The sequence below is a fragment of the Halyomorpha halys genome, unplaced genomic scaffold, assembly GCF_000696795.3.
Source record: "Halyomorpha halys isolate HHAL.00 unplaced genomic scaffold, Hhal_1.1 Scaffold368.1, whole genome shotgun sequence".
Classification (NCBI taxonomy): Eukaryota; Metazoa; Arthropoda; class Insecta; order Hemiptera; family Pentatomidae; genus Halyomorpha; species Halyomorpha halys.
In genome coordinates this window covers 672,738-689,669 of record NW_027111728.1, presented here as the reverse complement: position 1 = coordinate 689,669, position 16,932 = coordinate 672,738, and the positions used below count along the sequence as shown (strand labels likewise).

At 30.0% G+C, this 16,932-nt stretch overlaps 1 protein-coding gene across 1 annotated transcript in view; it reads left to right on the top strand.

Moving 5' to 3' along the window:
* Window positions 1-16,932, top strand: part of LOC106681836 (ATP-binding cassette sub-family G member 1) — a 116,620-nt gene that overhangs the window by 95,789 nt on the left and 3,899 nt on the right. Inside the window, exons 3-9 of the mRNA XM_067049761.1 lie at window positions 9,279-9,474; window positions 9,640-9,785; window positions 11,537-11,775; window positions 13,875-13,970; window positions 15,148-15,290; window positions 15,445-15,613; window positions 15,970-16,070. Coding sequence (XP_066905862.1) covers window positions 9,279-9,474; window positions 9,640-9,785; window positions 11,537-11,775; window positions 13,875-13,970; window positions 15,148-15,290; window positions 15,445-15,613; window positions 15,970-16,070 — 1,090 coding nt within the window. The remainder of the gene's footprint in view (window positions 1-9,278; window positions 9,475-9,639; window positions 9,786-11,536; window positions 11,776-13,874; window positions 13,971-15,147; window positions 15,291-15,444; window positions 15,614-15,969; window positions 16,071-16,932) is intronic.

Below are 16,932 nucleotides of genomic sequence, written 5' to 3'. Positions count from 1 at the left end.
GTGTTGCATCCACACGTGTGGCAGTTAGCCTTGCATTGGAACTCCCAAGAGATAAGTATTTGTACTCATTGTGTTTTATAGTTAAAGGAATTTCACCAACCTTTGAATTTAAAAATTAACTCGTTTAAGCCTACCGACGCTTAGGCTTCCTTTGTTTATCAAGCATTTGCAAAGTCTTGTATTTGCAGCAAGTGGCAAACGTTAACTGCCATTTTGGAGTTGTAAATAAAAAAGATTTCAAAAAAATTTACTTAGAGGTAAAATTATATTCCCATATAATTCATGAGCAATGAGAGAATCGACAAAATGTCGTAATGCCATGTTTAAATCTTTTTTTCCTTCGATAGGTCTACAAAGTTTGAAGACTTCAATATTCAAAAATAATTTTAAAATGTACAAATTTTGTTTTAGACGTAAAATGTTAGCTCTATTTAGGCCAGTGGTTCTCAACTCGTTGAGTTTTGCGAACCGTTAAACCGATAAATTGAACCATATGAGAACCACAATCTCTCCCAAAATACTTTTCTCAGTATATACGGCTAAAACTGTTGGAGACAAGTACGTTAAGGCTAAAGTAGTTTCTTATGCCGACGATAAAGCCATCAGTAGTTCAATGAATGCAGAGACAGCTCTACAGCAGGTGGAGATGAACAAGAAACTGTAAGGGCTTAATATTTCAGTTAATCCCAAGAAGACCGACTGTATTATTTTCTTCAGAAGAACAAGTGTCCTCTCCCTAAAGCCTATAAGGTCGTAAGGTACGAGAATAGACCAGCAGGCAGCACAGTACATCTTGGTCTGTCATCCTTGACAGACACCTGACACTAGCCCGCCACTGCAATAAGAAGATCAAGCAGGCCAGGACCAAGTCTTACAGGCTTAATAACCTGCTCGGTTTATTTTCCAGACCAAAATTAAGCTTTATTTCGCTATGGATTACCGTTTAGATCATATTGGCAAAAAAAATCTAGAATTTTGAGTTTTTTTTTATTTTAAAAGTTCTCTCTCGGTCAGATTTATTAGCATTTTTTGTTTTATGACGTATCTGTACTTATGCACAAAACAGAAAAAAAGCTACTATCAAACCTTTTGCAACGTAACTCCGGTTTCTGCCCTAATTTTACTGGCCAATAAAACATCAAAGCGCTTATTTCACTTAAAATTATTTATAATTACCGGTTAGAGATGACAGGTTTCCTAAAAATGTTTTTAAGAAAAGAGTAAATTTGAGAGAATACTTACACGACCTTCAGGAAATTATCAAAATTATTGGGAAATAATTTATTTTGTCTCTCCCTTACCTACCTCCTGACTCTTGCAATAAATAAATTACGATAGATCGATAGATAGATAGAACAGCGAAGTCCCCATATCTAATTTATTTTTTTTTTTTATCGTTTCTATTTCATTTGCATACTGTATGTACTCTGATGCATACGAAAAATTTATTTCATTACAGAATATTTTTCTCCGATGTACAGGGTATTTCAGGATTAAGTGTCCCAACTAAAAATATGTATTATATATATGTATATATAGTTGACCGTAAAAATTGATATATAACAAGATGGTCAGGGTTGCGGTCAAAAGAGAAACAAAAATAGTTTAAAACTATTTATTTTCCGACGTTTCGTCCCACTTTGCAGGGCTGTTCAAAGGTAAAGGTTGACCATCTTCTTATATATCAATTTTTACGGTCAACTATATATACATATATATAATATAGCTGTTCAACCTTTACCTTTGAACAGCCCTGATGAAGCCCTGCAAAGTGTGGCGAAACGTCGGAAAATAAATAGTTGTAAACTATTTTTGTTTTTATTTTGACCGCAACCCTGACCATCTTCTTATATAAAAATAAGGATTGATCATCTAAAAACAAGAAAAAAATTCCTATGGACATACACTTTTTTTTAGGAGATATTCACATCTAAAGATTTTCATTGTTATCTATTATTTAGGTTATCATAAATAATTAGTACGTGTTTAAAGTGATTACTTGATCATTAAGACAGGCTTCGTATCTTTCTTCCACAGCAGCAGTGGTCAAACAGCACTGAATATGTGTTATTGTTTCGCAAGTTTCAGTTATCTTTCTTCGTATAGAATAAAGATCATTGACCGACCTTGCTTATTCGTTTTTTTTAATATCATCCTAACCAAAAAAAAATGCAGTGGTATCAGATCTGGAGAGCGTGACAATAACACATATCCAATGCCGTTCGCCCACTGACGCTATGGTAGGAAGATGCTAAGCCTGTCCTAATGTTCAGGGTTAATATTTAATATGAGTATTAATAATTACATTTCATTAATAAAGTGGTTGAAACACGTATTAATTTATTATTATTATTAATTTATTATTATTATTATTAATTTATTTATTATAACCTAACTATGCTATTAACTCCAAAAACCCGGGTTCGACTCCTGCTGTGATAGATAATTATTGTCTGTTCCACTGTAGCATTGTGGTTTCTGGAGCCCTCCGAGATCCACACAGCCTCATTAAGTGGATACCCTTCACTGGTCAAAAATCTGGCAGTCGAAATTAATTCTGACCAAATGACTTCCTTGTACGACCGTTGGTCAAGTAACCGTACTTGCTTAAAGCACTGCAGCCCTGGCCCTTCATGGGTTGTAGTGATACTGATTTAATTTTTTAATAATCTAAATAATTCATAACAATAAAAATCTGAAGAAGTGAATATCTTCTGAACAAAATATTAACGGCCATTTAAAAATGTACAATACTTTTTTTTTTTTTAAATTTATTTATTGATATTTACAACTGTACATAAATACATCAAGTAAATTTGAGGAAATCATAATGGTATTGTACAAGCATGTAGAGAAACTGCCCAATGGTAGCACTCTAAAAACATTTTTACAGTATAAGGTCTCGAGGTCATCTTCTTTTCAGACGCCTCGGAGGATTGTCCGGAATAAAAGAGCAAGCAAGATTAGAAACTAATGGGTTTGAGTGGTTAGGGAGTTTGTAATGGAAGGATTAATATCTGGTTCGGGCTAGATCGGTTACAAATGGAACATTAAGGTCTTTGTGGATGATTTTATTTATGACAAAGTAGGAAGCATTTAGGATTTTACGAAGGATTTTGGATTGTAAGGATTGGATACGAGAGGAATTCGAAGGTTTAGTGGAGCCCCAAAGCTCAGCTCCATATGTCCAGATTGGCCTTATTACAGTCATGTAGATCAGTCTGTTGTAATGTGTTGGAAGTTTAGACCGTTTGTCTAGTATGTGCTGTAATAGTCGAAATCGACGTGCAGTTTCCTGTCTTTTCAGTCTTGTGTGAGGATCTTTTTAGTCTTTTCAGTATTGGTAAAATACTAATAAAAAAAAAATCATAATAACATACCCAAGAATATGTTAGTAGTTTTTATAATATTAGTCTAAATATGTTAACAAATGTTTTCTCTTTGTTATTTGGAGAAAAAAAATTTGTTTGATATACTATATCTCGGTAATGAACATAAAAAAACTCTATTAAAGATCAAATTGAAGCTTAGTTAAATGTACTATTAATTAGTTTATAATGATGTGTTGACTACTTGCAATACTTTTAGAGTTATTGGCAATAAACCCAGAAATCTATGGCGGCCATTTTGTAAAACCACGAATACTAGGGTTACGAACTTCCAGGGAGTGATAAAAATTTTATCTTCTTATTTTTCAAACATTTTTAAATAAGGGCGTTTTTTTCTTGTTTTGAGATTCTCATTTCATATTTTCAATCCAAATCCTTGCTACTTAAACTACTCAGAAACTGTTTCGGTTATATATAATTATTATCCAGTCATTTGAAAAAGGTTTCATGACTTGCTAGTTGATACAAAGACATTCGCTTAAAAGTATTTCAAGGAGAATCAGCTGGTGCATGCTTCCTCTTTGTATGAAATAGATAATTACGGAGTGAACTCACCGTAACGCCTTTCCCAAGAGAGACATTGTGCAGTTTTGTCTCTATTGCTTTTCACATTATCTCAACTTGTGTGTTAATAACATAAATCTAAATGTAATTATGTGAAATAATAAGGGAAACGAGATTGTAAATATTCAAGATATTTTGTTTTTTGTAAAAAATGGATTTTTTTTTTTCAATTTTTGCCAAAATCGAGGTACAATACCAAATATGAGTTTAAACTTAACATATCGATACTTAGGACTCCATCTTGACAAGAGACTTACTTGGAATCTACACACAAGACTGAAACGACAAGAAACTGCTCGTAGATTCCGATTGCTACAACAAATTTGTATACACTACAATAATTAGACCAATTTGGACATTTGGAATTGAGCTCTGGGGCTCCACCAAACCATCAAATTCTTCCCGCATCCAATCGTTACAATCCAAAATCCTACGTAAAATCTTGATGCTCCTTATTACGTCTCAAATAAACTCATTCACAAAGACCTTAACATTCCATTCGTTGCAGATTTGACCCAAAACAGATATGCATCTTTTCATTCCAAACTCCTTAACCATCCTAACCCATTAATTCTTAATCTTTCATCCTTAACAATCTCTGATAATCCTCCGAGGCGTCTGAAAAGAAGATGGCCGCGGGATCTTCTAATTTAAATTAATGTTTGAAGTACCACCAATGGGTGGTTCCTTCCCAAGATTTTCAAGTGTATATGAAACATACTACATATTTACCTATTGTATTATTTTGTACAGTTGTAAATTACATTAAATAAATAATTTTTAAAAAAAACTTAACATATAAACACATTGCTAGTGGCCATAAAACGATTAATAAGTAATTATTAATTTGATAAAGTAACGAATTAGAAATTTGATAGATCCTAAATGGTGGATCATAGCTTATAATAAAATATTTATCTCTCTATTACATGAAACAGTTTTTAGTGATCACCATCTAATATTTTATATTACTCTCTCAGTGAATTTTCTAACTATATGGTGAGTTAAAAACTAGAGGCTGAATAGTTATAAAAGAATAGGAAACACAATATAACATACAATGAAAATATTAGAACTAAAAGGCCCAAATTGAAATTGGACTACGGCGATTTAAAAAAAGGAATGCGAATCCTGTGATGCTCTGATCTTCAAAGGGAAAATGTTCAGGTCGAAAAATAACTGCTGTCACCATGGTAATACAAACCACCACCTCCAGGGGCCTGTTTCATAATGAAAGCTAATAGTATTATTCCATAAATACAAGTACACAAACTATAAAGTACAAGCGCTAAAACATTTTGTTCCATGATAGGGACGACTGTCAGTGATAAATTAAAACATTATCTGGTAGATTGGTATAAGTCAGTGAAACTGTACCAAATACAAACTAGTAATAGTATTGATGTATTATTACAGTAATGTCTGTTTAGCCTATCATCTTGAACAGCTCTGATGTAGCCCTACAAAGTGGGGTGAAAGTCGGACAATAAATAGTTGATAACTATTTTATTCTTTTTTGAATGCAACCCTGACCATCTTCTTTATATAGTAATAATATTGGTTTGTACTTTATTATGAAAAAGGGCCCTGATGATCTGTATTACATAAAAAAGTTTTTAGTGATCACAGTGCAATATTTTATTTTACATATAAGATAAAATAATAAAACTGGGCCATAAAAAATTGAGCTTAAGTGATGGAGAACACATTTTGTGAAAAATAAAAAAGGTTATCAGCCACACTAGATGGTTATCACCCTTTATAGTTTTATACCCATTTGTTTATATAAATATATAACCTTCATAAATTACAGTTATACTATTTGAGCAAGGAGTAGTATGGGGATTGGTCCACAGATAGTCAGACAGGGGTTACCTCCCCTCCCCCCTAGTAAAATACAAAATAAAAGTTATAATGAAACAAATTAAAGGACATCACATTTGGTGTCGAAAGATTACCATAATGTAATAATTCAGTCAAGTATTGTTATCCTAACATAACTACTCCTGTTGTTCGTAATAGTTTTAATACTATTAAATTTTTTTTTACTTCACCCAAACATATATTTAAAAAATATATAGTTTAAATACTGTTTTTAAACTAAGGACATAACAACAAATTCACTTGTTGTATCTATATGTAATAGAAAAAATTAATTAATAATTTTTTTTCAAGTTCTTATGGATCCACTAGTGGTTATAGTAGTAAGGTAGACGACATGATGGATACATTAATATTACATTCAGTAATCAATACTGAGGTCCTGAGAGTCCTATAAATACATGATAAAACTTCATTACAGTGGCCATTTTCAACAGTTCTAATACAACTCATCTAGTAACTTTTATAATATAACTCCTAAATTATAAACATTAATTCATTTTATTATTTAAGACATGAAAGGAATGGTGTATTTGCAACTTTAGGAAAAACAGAGATTTTTATTTTGAATACTTTTTCTTAGTAACTTATTTAATTTTTTTAAACCTTACATTGTGGTACTTTCCAGAACGGAATTAATAAACTTTAAATTTATTTTTTCTCAGATTCATTTGTTTGTAATACACCTTCATTCATTCATATCATCAGTTATTAATATTATTTCATCTTTCCGAGATTCTTAAAGGCTCATCTTAAGTTTGTCAAACTTGAGTTTATTATCAATGACTTTTTACCAATGTCAGACATGTTCTATAGTAAAGCTTACCATTAATTCATATTCATTGATAAAGACATTAGGTGATCCATTTCTAGTTTAATCTGTATAATTAGTATCAAACAATTGAAATGTAGACGAAAATTCATAAGAATTTATATTATATCTAACGAAAAAAGTTATTTTTTCTAGGGAAGTTAGTTTTTAAATTGATGAATTTGAGTTAGTAATGTATATTCTAGTCCTAAATTGTACAGTACTTTGACATGATTGTAAACAAAATTAAAGTTAAGATAAATCTTTAAAAAAACTAATAAGTCAATTTTTAACTTAACTTGGAATTTTACACAAAATTTGATATTTTAATTTAATTATGTTAATGTTTACTAATTGGGCATATAATCCTTATGGTGAAAATTTCAGTTGCTCTTTTGATCACTGATTAAAAAATTATAATTTATAAAATTTCAATTCATGTTATATATAATAATTTGACTAATATTACTATGAAATTAAAAACAAAATAGTTAATTTTCATTAAATTAAACTTTGTTTCTGGCCTTGATTGTTCATATTCATTGATTGATTCTCTTTGTGTTAATTAAAGATGGTTCGCTAATTAATAATGTTATTTCCTATTAAAGGTCATCATATAATGTTTAGCTCCCAAAATAAATTAAACTCTTGATTGTTTAACTGTATAAACAAACCAATCTAACAGTCGTGCTGAGTGACTAGTTAGTATTATGTTATTGTTGTTTAGATGCTAAGCTCAATAGATAACTTTGCAGACCTATGGATTGACTGGATACCAATTAATTGACCCTCAATATGTTATGTCTGAATTACATGGAATAATATCAAAAGTTTTTTACATGTTTCATTTATTAAAAAGTGTACAATTTCTACTCAATTTCCCGTTTCCAAATTAAAGGATATATCAGTGCATCACTCATTCTATTTAATATTATACCATTTTCCGCTTCTGTTTTCTTGTTTATGCTATTAATTGGCAAGTAATTAAAAAAAAAAAAAAACCTGTATCAGTCTCTTTAATATGAGCCTATCTTGACTTCATCCTACCACTAAGTCCTTTTTAGATTAACAGCAGAAAAGTGGGATATCGTTAATCAAAAGAGGAAAACCAATCTTATAAAAAGTACACTGATGAGATTGGAAGTGGCCTTGGAAACTAGTTTTTTAACCACTGTCAGATGTGGTGGTAACCTAGTTTCATTCGTTAATAAATTAAGTTGAACTGTAGAAGATTTAATATTGAAAATTGTAACATATGAAGCAATGATATTTCATAATACAGGTTTAAGATGGAGTAGAAAATAAAAAATATATATGTACATATAGTATGACGTAAAAATTAAATATAAGAAGATGGTCAGGGTTGCGGTCAAAACTATTTGTTCTTTTTTTGACCACAGCCCTGACCATTTTCTTATATTTAAAAAACATGTAGATTATGCTTTTATATTTTTATTGAAAAAGTTGTGCTGCCCCACTGCATTGGATTGCTACATAACACAGCATACTTATAACCAGTAAAACAATTATGAAAGGAATATGGTCCGGGTGCGGTCAAGAAAAACTCAAATATTAGAAATATACTAATTTAATGAGCCAACGTTTCGCCCCACGTTGCAGGGCTTCTTCAGGGCTAAAAAAGAAGAAGCCCTGCAACGTGGGGCGAAACGTTGGCTCATTAAATTAGTATATTTCTAATATTTGAGTTTTTCTTGACCGCACCCGGACCATATTCCTTTCATCTTCACACACGGTCAATCAATAATCTTCCAGTAAAACAATTGTTTTTTTGGAAGTTATAATATTCTTTTTCCTTTATATATTTTTTTCATTATTTTTCTATTTATCACTAAGTATAAATTTTCCCCTTTGGCCATATATATTTTTCTCCCTTTAACAAATTTAAGATAAAATTACAGTAAAAATTATAAATATATACACACACAAATCTAACATAGGTAATATTTAATTAAAATATGGTCCTTGAATGACCTTCAATTTTCCTCCATTCATCGCAGTTTCCTGCCACTCCTCTTCAATGTCTCACACCCAGTGTCTTCAAGTCTTCCTCCACATCATCCATCCATTATTTGTTCTGGGAGTCTTTTGTGATCCAGATAATTAGTAAATATAAAAGTATATTTTTATAACTGTACCACTACAGTCCATGAAGAGTCAGGGGTTTAGTACTTTGTAAGGAAGTAATGTTTTTTTAATAACGGCTATTACAAACTAGGAGGTGATTCATTCAAGATCATGCTCAATCACCAGATTTTTCCCCAATCTAGAGTAACCTTTTTACAGAGGCTGGGTGGGCCCTAGGAGGACTCCTAAACCTTCATGGTTGACTCTCAGATAAACTAGCGGAATAAACAATTATCTGCAATTACCAGATTTGAACTTGGGCCTGAAAGTTCCCAATAAGCACAGAGCCTTATTCACTGAATTACCCTACTCTCCAATTACTATTTATACTAAATAGATGAATATTAAATGAATGTAATTTACTTTTATATCATTTTTATTAATTCATGGAAAGTTCTACACCAACTTAAAAAATAATGTTTGAATATAAGCATATGTATACACATTTATTCATATAGTTTTATGTAACCAATCCTTCTTTTATGTAGTGTCAAAGGCATGTCTGGAGAGATCCAGATGGATGGTGTGGTGGTTTCTCCTGGAAGAAGTAGTACGAGATCACTCAGTTGTTACATTATGCAAGAAGACCATCTCAACCCTCTCTTCACTACTCAAGAGATTATGATGGTTGCAGCGAATCTCAAAGTTGGATCTTCTCTCTCACCGAAAGCTAAGAAACTTCTGGTAAATTACACATTCAGTTTACTGGACAATATTATTATATTAAATTCTATCACGCAATCAAATTTCCAATCAATATTTCATTTTAGATTAATTTAAGTATTTAATGATCTGAATTTCATTCTAAATATACTGAAATTATAGGATTACATTTAATTTGATTTTAAGGTTGAAGACATCTTAGAATCTTTAGGAATGGGTTCAACACTTTATACAAAATGTGGACAGCTCTCTGGTGGCCAGAAGAAAAGGCTGTGTATTGCACTTGAGCTCATTGATAACCCACCTGTTATGTACCTAGATGAACCCACAACGTGAGTATATTTAATAAACACTTCACTAAAATGATCTTTCATGTTTTGTTATAACTTAGTTAAATATTGATTAACATTTAGTTTTTTAATCATGACTCTAACTAGTCCTGGTAGTATCTGTTAATATTGTACCATTTATACTGATTCAAATACATATTATTTGATAACTAGTGTTACCATAAATTGTCAAAGCCAATCTCAAACTTCTGGAAGATTGGTAGGAGGGGAGAGAAGTTTTGGAGAAGGTGTTGTGGATTTAGGGAGGGTTTTATAACAAAAGACAGAGAGTATGTTTCATAACGGACACCGCCCACTCCCAACTGAGGCAAACAAAGGATTGCCTCCTCTATGCCAAAGAAGCATTGTCATCATTTACAGTTTTATTTACAACAGTATTTCAAAATTAAATAATCTTCTACAACAAAGGAAGGAGGTGTGATAATGAAGGTGTGGACCAAACATTTTTTTTATATTCTAATATATTTTTTCAAAAGTTCATAAGCAGTTAAGAAAAAGTTAAAACTTTAGTGGAGAATAAGTTTTTCATTTGTTTTATTGCAATTCTCCTAGAAGTTTTAACACCCTTCTTTTCGTAATAGTACTAACTACATCTAGACTAAAAGTATTGTAATTAATTTTTTTAAATATCAATTATTTAATTTGTTGTTTGAAAAAGTGTTTTAAATACAAAATATTAGAAGTATTTTCTATATAGTTCTTTTCTATCAAATAGTTGTTCTTTTGTAATTTATTTTGTATATTTAAAATACATAATAAAAAACATTTTTATATTTGAGTATTTTAGAAATAAAACACAAATACATTTTTATTATTTTATATTTTTAACAGAAAATATGATTACAATGAATTTTCTTATTTTACTTTTTGAAACGTAGAAGTATATTTCATCTTGTATTTTAAAATATTTCATTTGAAATACTGTCGAGGTCTGTTGTTAACTGAACTAAGTTTTGTGAATAGTAAAAGTTATTGAAAAATGTTTATGATTGCTATGTAAGTAATTTTATAATTAATATAGTCAGGAAACATATATCTTCCACGAATATATCTAATATTTTCAGTAGCTTTTTTTTTTTTTTTTTTAAATAAAACTATTTATTTGATAAATATAAAATGAACAATAGTTTCTATATTGCTTTGGAATACACCCTTATACAATAAATTTTTCTTGCTAATAATTGCATTACAACTATGTTTTACAATCTGTTAAAAACAAACAGAATGAAAAAAAATCAAAACAGGATTGAAATAAAATAAAATACACATCATTGATTAATTTTACAGTAATATATGGTTGGTTCTTTTATGTTTATATCTATGGGTTGTAGCTTTTGAATAATTTCCTATTTCTGTTATTAATTGGATTAAAGAGTTAAGGCAAGATTGGAAGAAAATATGGGCCAATTTATAAATGTATTCATTAAAGATGTCTATGTTTAGTTGTGAATGCATTTTAGTTATTCTATTGTAATATGAATTGTACTTAATAATTCTGAAGCATTTGTTTTGGAATACTTGTAAAGTATTGTATTCTTGTACCTTTCAGAGGTATTTAGCCATTTATTTATTTTAAATAATAATTCTGCCTGCAGTATTGACTTGAAAATATTAGCTACACAATTAGCCGCATAACTAATATTTATGAAATATGGAGTGAATAAATATCAGAAGTAATTTTAACCATAAGCTATTCGCAAGTTGAAATCTAAAAAAAATAATTGATTTGACAGGGGTCTCGATAGCTCTTCAGCAACGCAACTTGTTCGGCTGCTTAAAAATTTGGCAAATGGTGGCAGAAATATTGTATGTACCATCCATCAACCATCAGCCTATATATTCGAACTTTTTGATCATGTCTACATGATCGCCAGTGGTCAATGTGTGTATCAAGGATCTCCTCTTAATTTAGTGCCATTCCTGCAAACAATGGGTATCCCATGTCCACAGTACCATAATCCAGCTGATTTTAGTAAGTTATTTTTTTTATTTTTTTGCAACTATAATTAGTTAAATATATCATTAGCAAAATATAGTTAGTTATTCATTTATCAATAGCAATAAATAAGGAATAATTTTTATTCTAAGTAGCAATGTTATAAACCATTCTCTGATTCTTTGAAGTGTATATTTTATAAATTAATTTTTGGAGCAAGAACATTACAATTTTATATAAATCGATATTGTCATCTTACAATGCTGAGCTCTAGTGGACAACTAGGCAAGTGCCTTCCCTTTAAATAGCCTACCATTAGAAAAGTCGCACACATGTTGATCTTTGTACATATAGGATGTTATTTTTCCTCCTAATTTTGATAGATTCTATTCTTGCCTAATATTGAAGCTTCTTCTTCTTCTTCCTCTAACTCCTGTGTGCCATTAAGCATGGAGTTGCAGTCTCAGTCCATCTAGCCCGCTGGTTCCTGTCTAATCTTCTCATCTCCAGGATGTTGCGTCCTCTTGCTGCTCCTAGTTTTTCAATGTACTCAGAGTACATGTACCTGGGTCTACCACGAGGCCATCTTCCTTCCGGCCTAGCTTCCAAATACCACCTAGCTTTTCTGCTATCATCCATTCTATAGACGTGTCCATACCACTTCAGTTGCCACTCTTGCATGGTGTTGTGCACTGATTTCACACCCAGATCCTCCCGAATCCTTTCATTTCTGACACAGTCTCTCCTGGTCTTACCCACTATTCTTTGAAGGAATCTCTCATTTATATGAGATAATGCTGACATTATCCTTCCTACATGTTTGTCGAGCACTGTCCAGTTTTCTGATCCATACAGGAGGACTGGGAGGAACACGGATTTAAATATCCATATTTTGGCATCTCTGCTTAGAGCTGCTTCTTGCTTGCCTATAAGAGTTTTGGAAATCTGATGGTACACTCCATTGGACTTCTTTACTCGATTAATATTGAAGTAACTAAGCATAATTCATCAAAGTCGTTACATGTTTTCTAATTTTTTTACAATAATTTCTTGCTATAGAGTTAGTTATGGATTAAATATTGATAGTCAAAATATTTTGAAATCACTAAGGTTTAAGCTAAGGAATCCACATACCCCTTAAACTTTTTGTTTGTAGGTTGGATTATATTCCACCACATTTTGTAGTCTTCATGTAATGTTTATATAAATCAGTACAATTTGTTTAAAATAATAGAAAAAGCTTCCCTTTAGTTATTTAAAGCTCTTGACAAAAATTTTAATTTTTTTCTTTATTCGTTTAACCTTTGTAACACTATATTCTTCCTTTACTCCCTTCACTTAACAGAAGAAAAAGTATAATTCAGTGAAATTTTGACCGATTTAAAATGTTTCTGTTGTTCTGAAATTTAGGACGAACAGGTTTCATGCCTTGCCATAATTTAAATTTAAACACAAGAAGAATTGAAATAATTTATGCTTGTACCCCATTACAGGAATGGTATAACATATTTATCGGCAAATATCAAACCTCTATCTTAAAAATGTAATTAATTATTAATAGTAATTAAATACTATTATTAATATTTTTATAATTTATTAAGTAGTTTGTTCTTCGAAGGTAATTAATGTTAATTTTCTGTTTCTTTCTTTCTGTGCGATTAAATAGCCTTTTTACTTAAATTTTTGTTTTTACCAATTTCATGTCAATACATTGATATTTTGGACATTTGGTCCATCAACAAGAGATAATTCTAAAAATAGTTATAAAGTTTTTGTTACATTTAATTTTTTAAAAATGGCCTAGTTTCTATTTGGTTTTGTTTGAAAACTTGTCATTTATAAGGAACAACATTTCACATGTAAAGTTGTTACAGTTCACTGTTGTGTATTATGGCCTCTTTAAATGATTATAACGACCATTTCAAAATAATTGATATAAATACATAACCTACTGCATGGAGGATCCTACATTGGTTGAACACCAACCTCCTCTCTAGTGTTCCTCCACTGTAACCAGTCCTTAATCACATTCCTTTTTATCCAAACGTCAATGGTCACCAAAAGTATATTTATCTACACAAATGAACTGGAATAAAATTTAAAAAGTTTCTTACGTATCGTTTATAATTTTGCAGTGCTTGATGTAGTCTCAGGTGAATTTGGACAATTCAATGATCAGTTAGTTGTAGCAGCCAAGGACTCATCTTGGAGAGCACCAGAACTGAAGCAAGGTAATGTTTGTTTACTGAAGTGTTATATTTTTCTTTTATAAAGCTGGGGAGATCGTGTGCTCATGTGTACAAATGAGATAACCACCAGTGGCTTCATTGCAGTCACCCTATGATAGAAAATTCGATTAGAATACACATATAAAAAAGAAAGAATAAGAAGGTATACTTTTTTTTTTTAAAAAAAAGTGGACAAATAGAAAAAAATCATTTTGCATAGTGAATAAAAATTAAATAATAAAAACAAGACGGTTTAATGGAGAAAACTGCCAAAAGTTACAATGATACTGATTTAAATCAGAGTATGCAAGAAGAAAGGTTAAAAGCTAAAACAGTTTTATCTTAATTAAAGCATTAAAAAAAAATACTAAAAATTTGTTCGTTCTTAGGTTAAAATAAAAAATTATATTTGAAAAAATATGATTTGTCGTAATGGAGGAAAGATCTTGTGTAAAATTGATACCAACCAACATAATTCCATTCATGATACACACGGTCAATCAGCAATCTTCCAATAATTCTTTTTTGTGTAGTGAGGGATGACTATACAACTTTTCCCTAAGTCTTACCCCAACTCACTACAAATTCAAGACGAGAATGACTAAATGGCAATGAAGAAATTAGGGACTCTTTTTTTTAAAGAGATTCAAGAGGAAACAGGTAGATTTTTATTGGATTGATACTGGGAGATGTTTCAGTGTCGTTCTCCTAGCGGCTGTCATAACTTTTATTATTAATAAATGCATTATAGAAGAATATTTCACACCAAGAATGAATTGAACACAATTGAATATTATCATTGTCAATTCTTTTTTGTTAATTCAACTTTTTTCATCCCAATGAGCAACCTTCAGATATTTGATTAAAACAGTTACTACATCAGGTAATTTAGAACCTGTTGTAAAATAGAGAAAAAAAACAATTTGCTTCTATGTTGATCTTATTTAATTTATAGTTTTATTTCTCATTTAAATGCTCTTTGAAATGCTCACTTGATAGGACAAAAATACCTTTTCATTTATGGATTTCTGATATGCATTATTTTTTAATACATAGTTCGAGGAAGGAAATAAAATATTAAAGTTGAACTTGATAATTTGAGTTTATAAAAATAATAAATTGTTGACTTCAAATTCCAATGATTATTATGGTAAAATAATTATATTTTTTAAAATTTTAGATGCAGTCGTTCCAAAACCAAAAGATAAAGAAATTAGTAGTAATAATCAGAGTAAAGCTTGTGTAATAGTTCAGCCACCCTCAGAATTTTCAAGATTTTTTGTTTTATTCAAGAAAAACTTAGTGTACCTTCATAGGGATTGGGTAAGCATTTATTGACTTTTACTGATTATTGAATTTTAAATTTAAATATTTAAAAAAAATAATAATAATTGCATTGTATCTCTAACAAAAATTAATTATTTTAAAGTATGTATGTTATTAATCAGAATAATTTTTGTATTGTTGATCTTTTCAGACTTTCGTATACCTCAAGGCATTTCTTCACCTTTTAGTTGGTATTGTTGTGGGATTAATATTTCAAAACGTTGGTCATGATGGGGATAAAGCACATACAAATATTACTTACTTTTTATGTGTTGCTGTTTATCACTCATTTACTTCGCTAATGCCTGCTGTCTTGAAATGTATGTATTCTTTAAATTTATCATTATATAAATAGAATCTTACCTATTTTCATAATTGATGCTCTACGGAACTAAAAGAAAATTGATTCCTCAATACTGGCAATTAACTTGTATAATATTAAATTGTATAATTCATATTTTCTTAACCTAGTTCTTTTGACAAAATATGAAAATGAATTAATAGATAAATTATGAAGTTTTACCTGTTAATCATCTGTTTGATATTTTACATTCTAAAAGGTTTAGTTTAATCTTAACTGACCCTAAGAAATTAATAGTGAAACCCTCAATCTCTCTAATTAAATTTAAATAATTACTTCTTATAGTCGGTAAATATGTTTTTTCTTTGTTTACAGTTCCGTCTGAAATCAATATTCTGAAAAAGGAACAATTTAATAATTGGTACAAGCTGAGGACATACTATATTGCCTTTATTTTTACCAATATCCCTGTACAAGTAAGTATATTAGATCTACAAATAAATTATTAAAAAATGTTTATTTAAAATAAAACCATTAAAAAATACTTGATGTTAAGAAGTAGATAAATTAGATTACAATCCGTAACTATAAAAAATATGTACAATCATTTACTTAGTTATTTTCCTTGTTTTCGGTTAATAAGACAAGACATCCAAGAATTACTTTGAACACTTATCTATCTAAATAAAAATGTAAAGTACTTAGGTTACTTGTTTCTGTCTTTACCGATTTACATGCATTTTTTTCTTTTCAAAATAGTTGGTGTCATCCTTGAAAGTTTCTTAGCTATTGAAATCCTTGATTTATCTAGTAGAAAAAAGTTATAAACAAAGTTATACTTCATCAGTGCATATCCCAAAATTTATACATTTTTTAAATACTATCTGTGAGACGACATTGTAGGTAATGAGATTACCCATTATTAAAATCGGACTTGTATTAGCAAAGATATAGCCAATTCTCATTATCGGGATTTTACAGCTATTATTTTAATAAGGGAAAAAATTCCCTTCAAAACAAAAGAGATCCATTCTAACAACTTCCATTATACCCTGTTATCAACTCCACTCACTCATAGGTAAGGAAAAAGAAATCACTAAAGTTTTGAACGAATCTTGAAATTGAATACATTCATTATCTGCTGGGAGTTTTAAGAACCAAAAAAGTTCTTTGAAAACTTATTATACAAACCATTTCTATGATTCTTGAAACTACCAATAAATAATAAATGCATCAAAATTCACAATTCACTCAGTATTTAAATTTAGAAAAAAATGTAGACAGTAGGTTTTTGGAATTATAGTTGTGATATGTATATAATATATATGCCATGTTTTA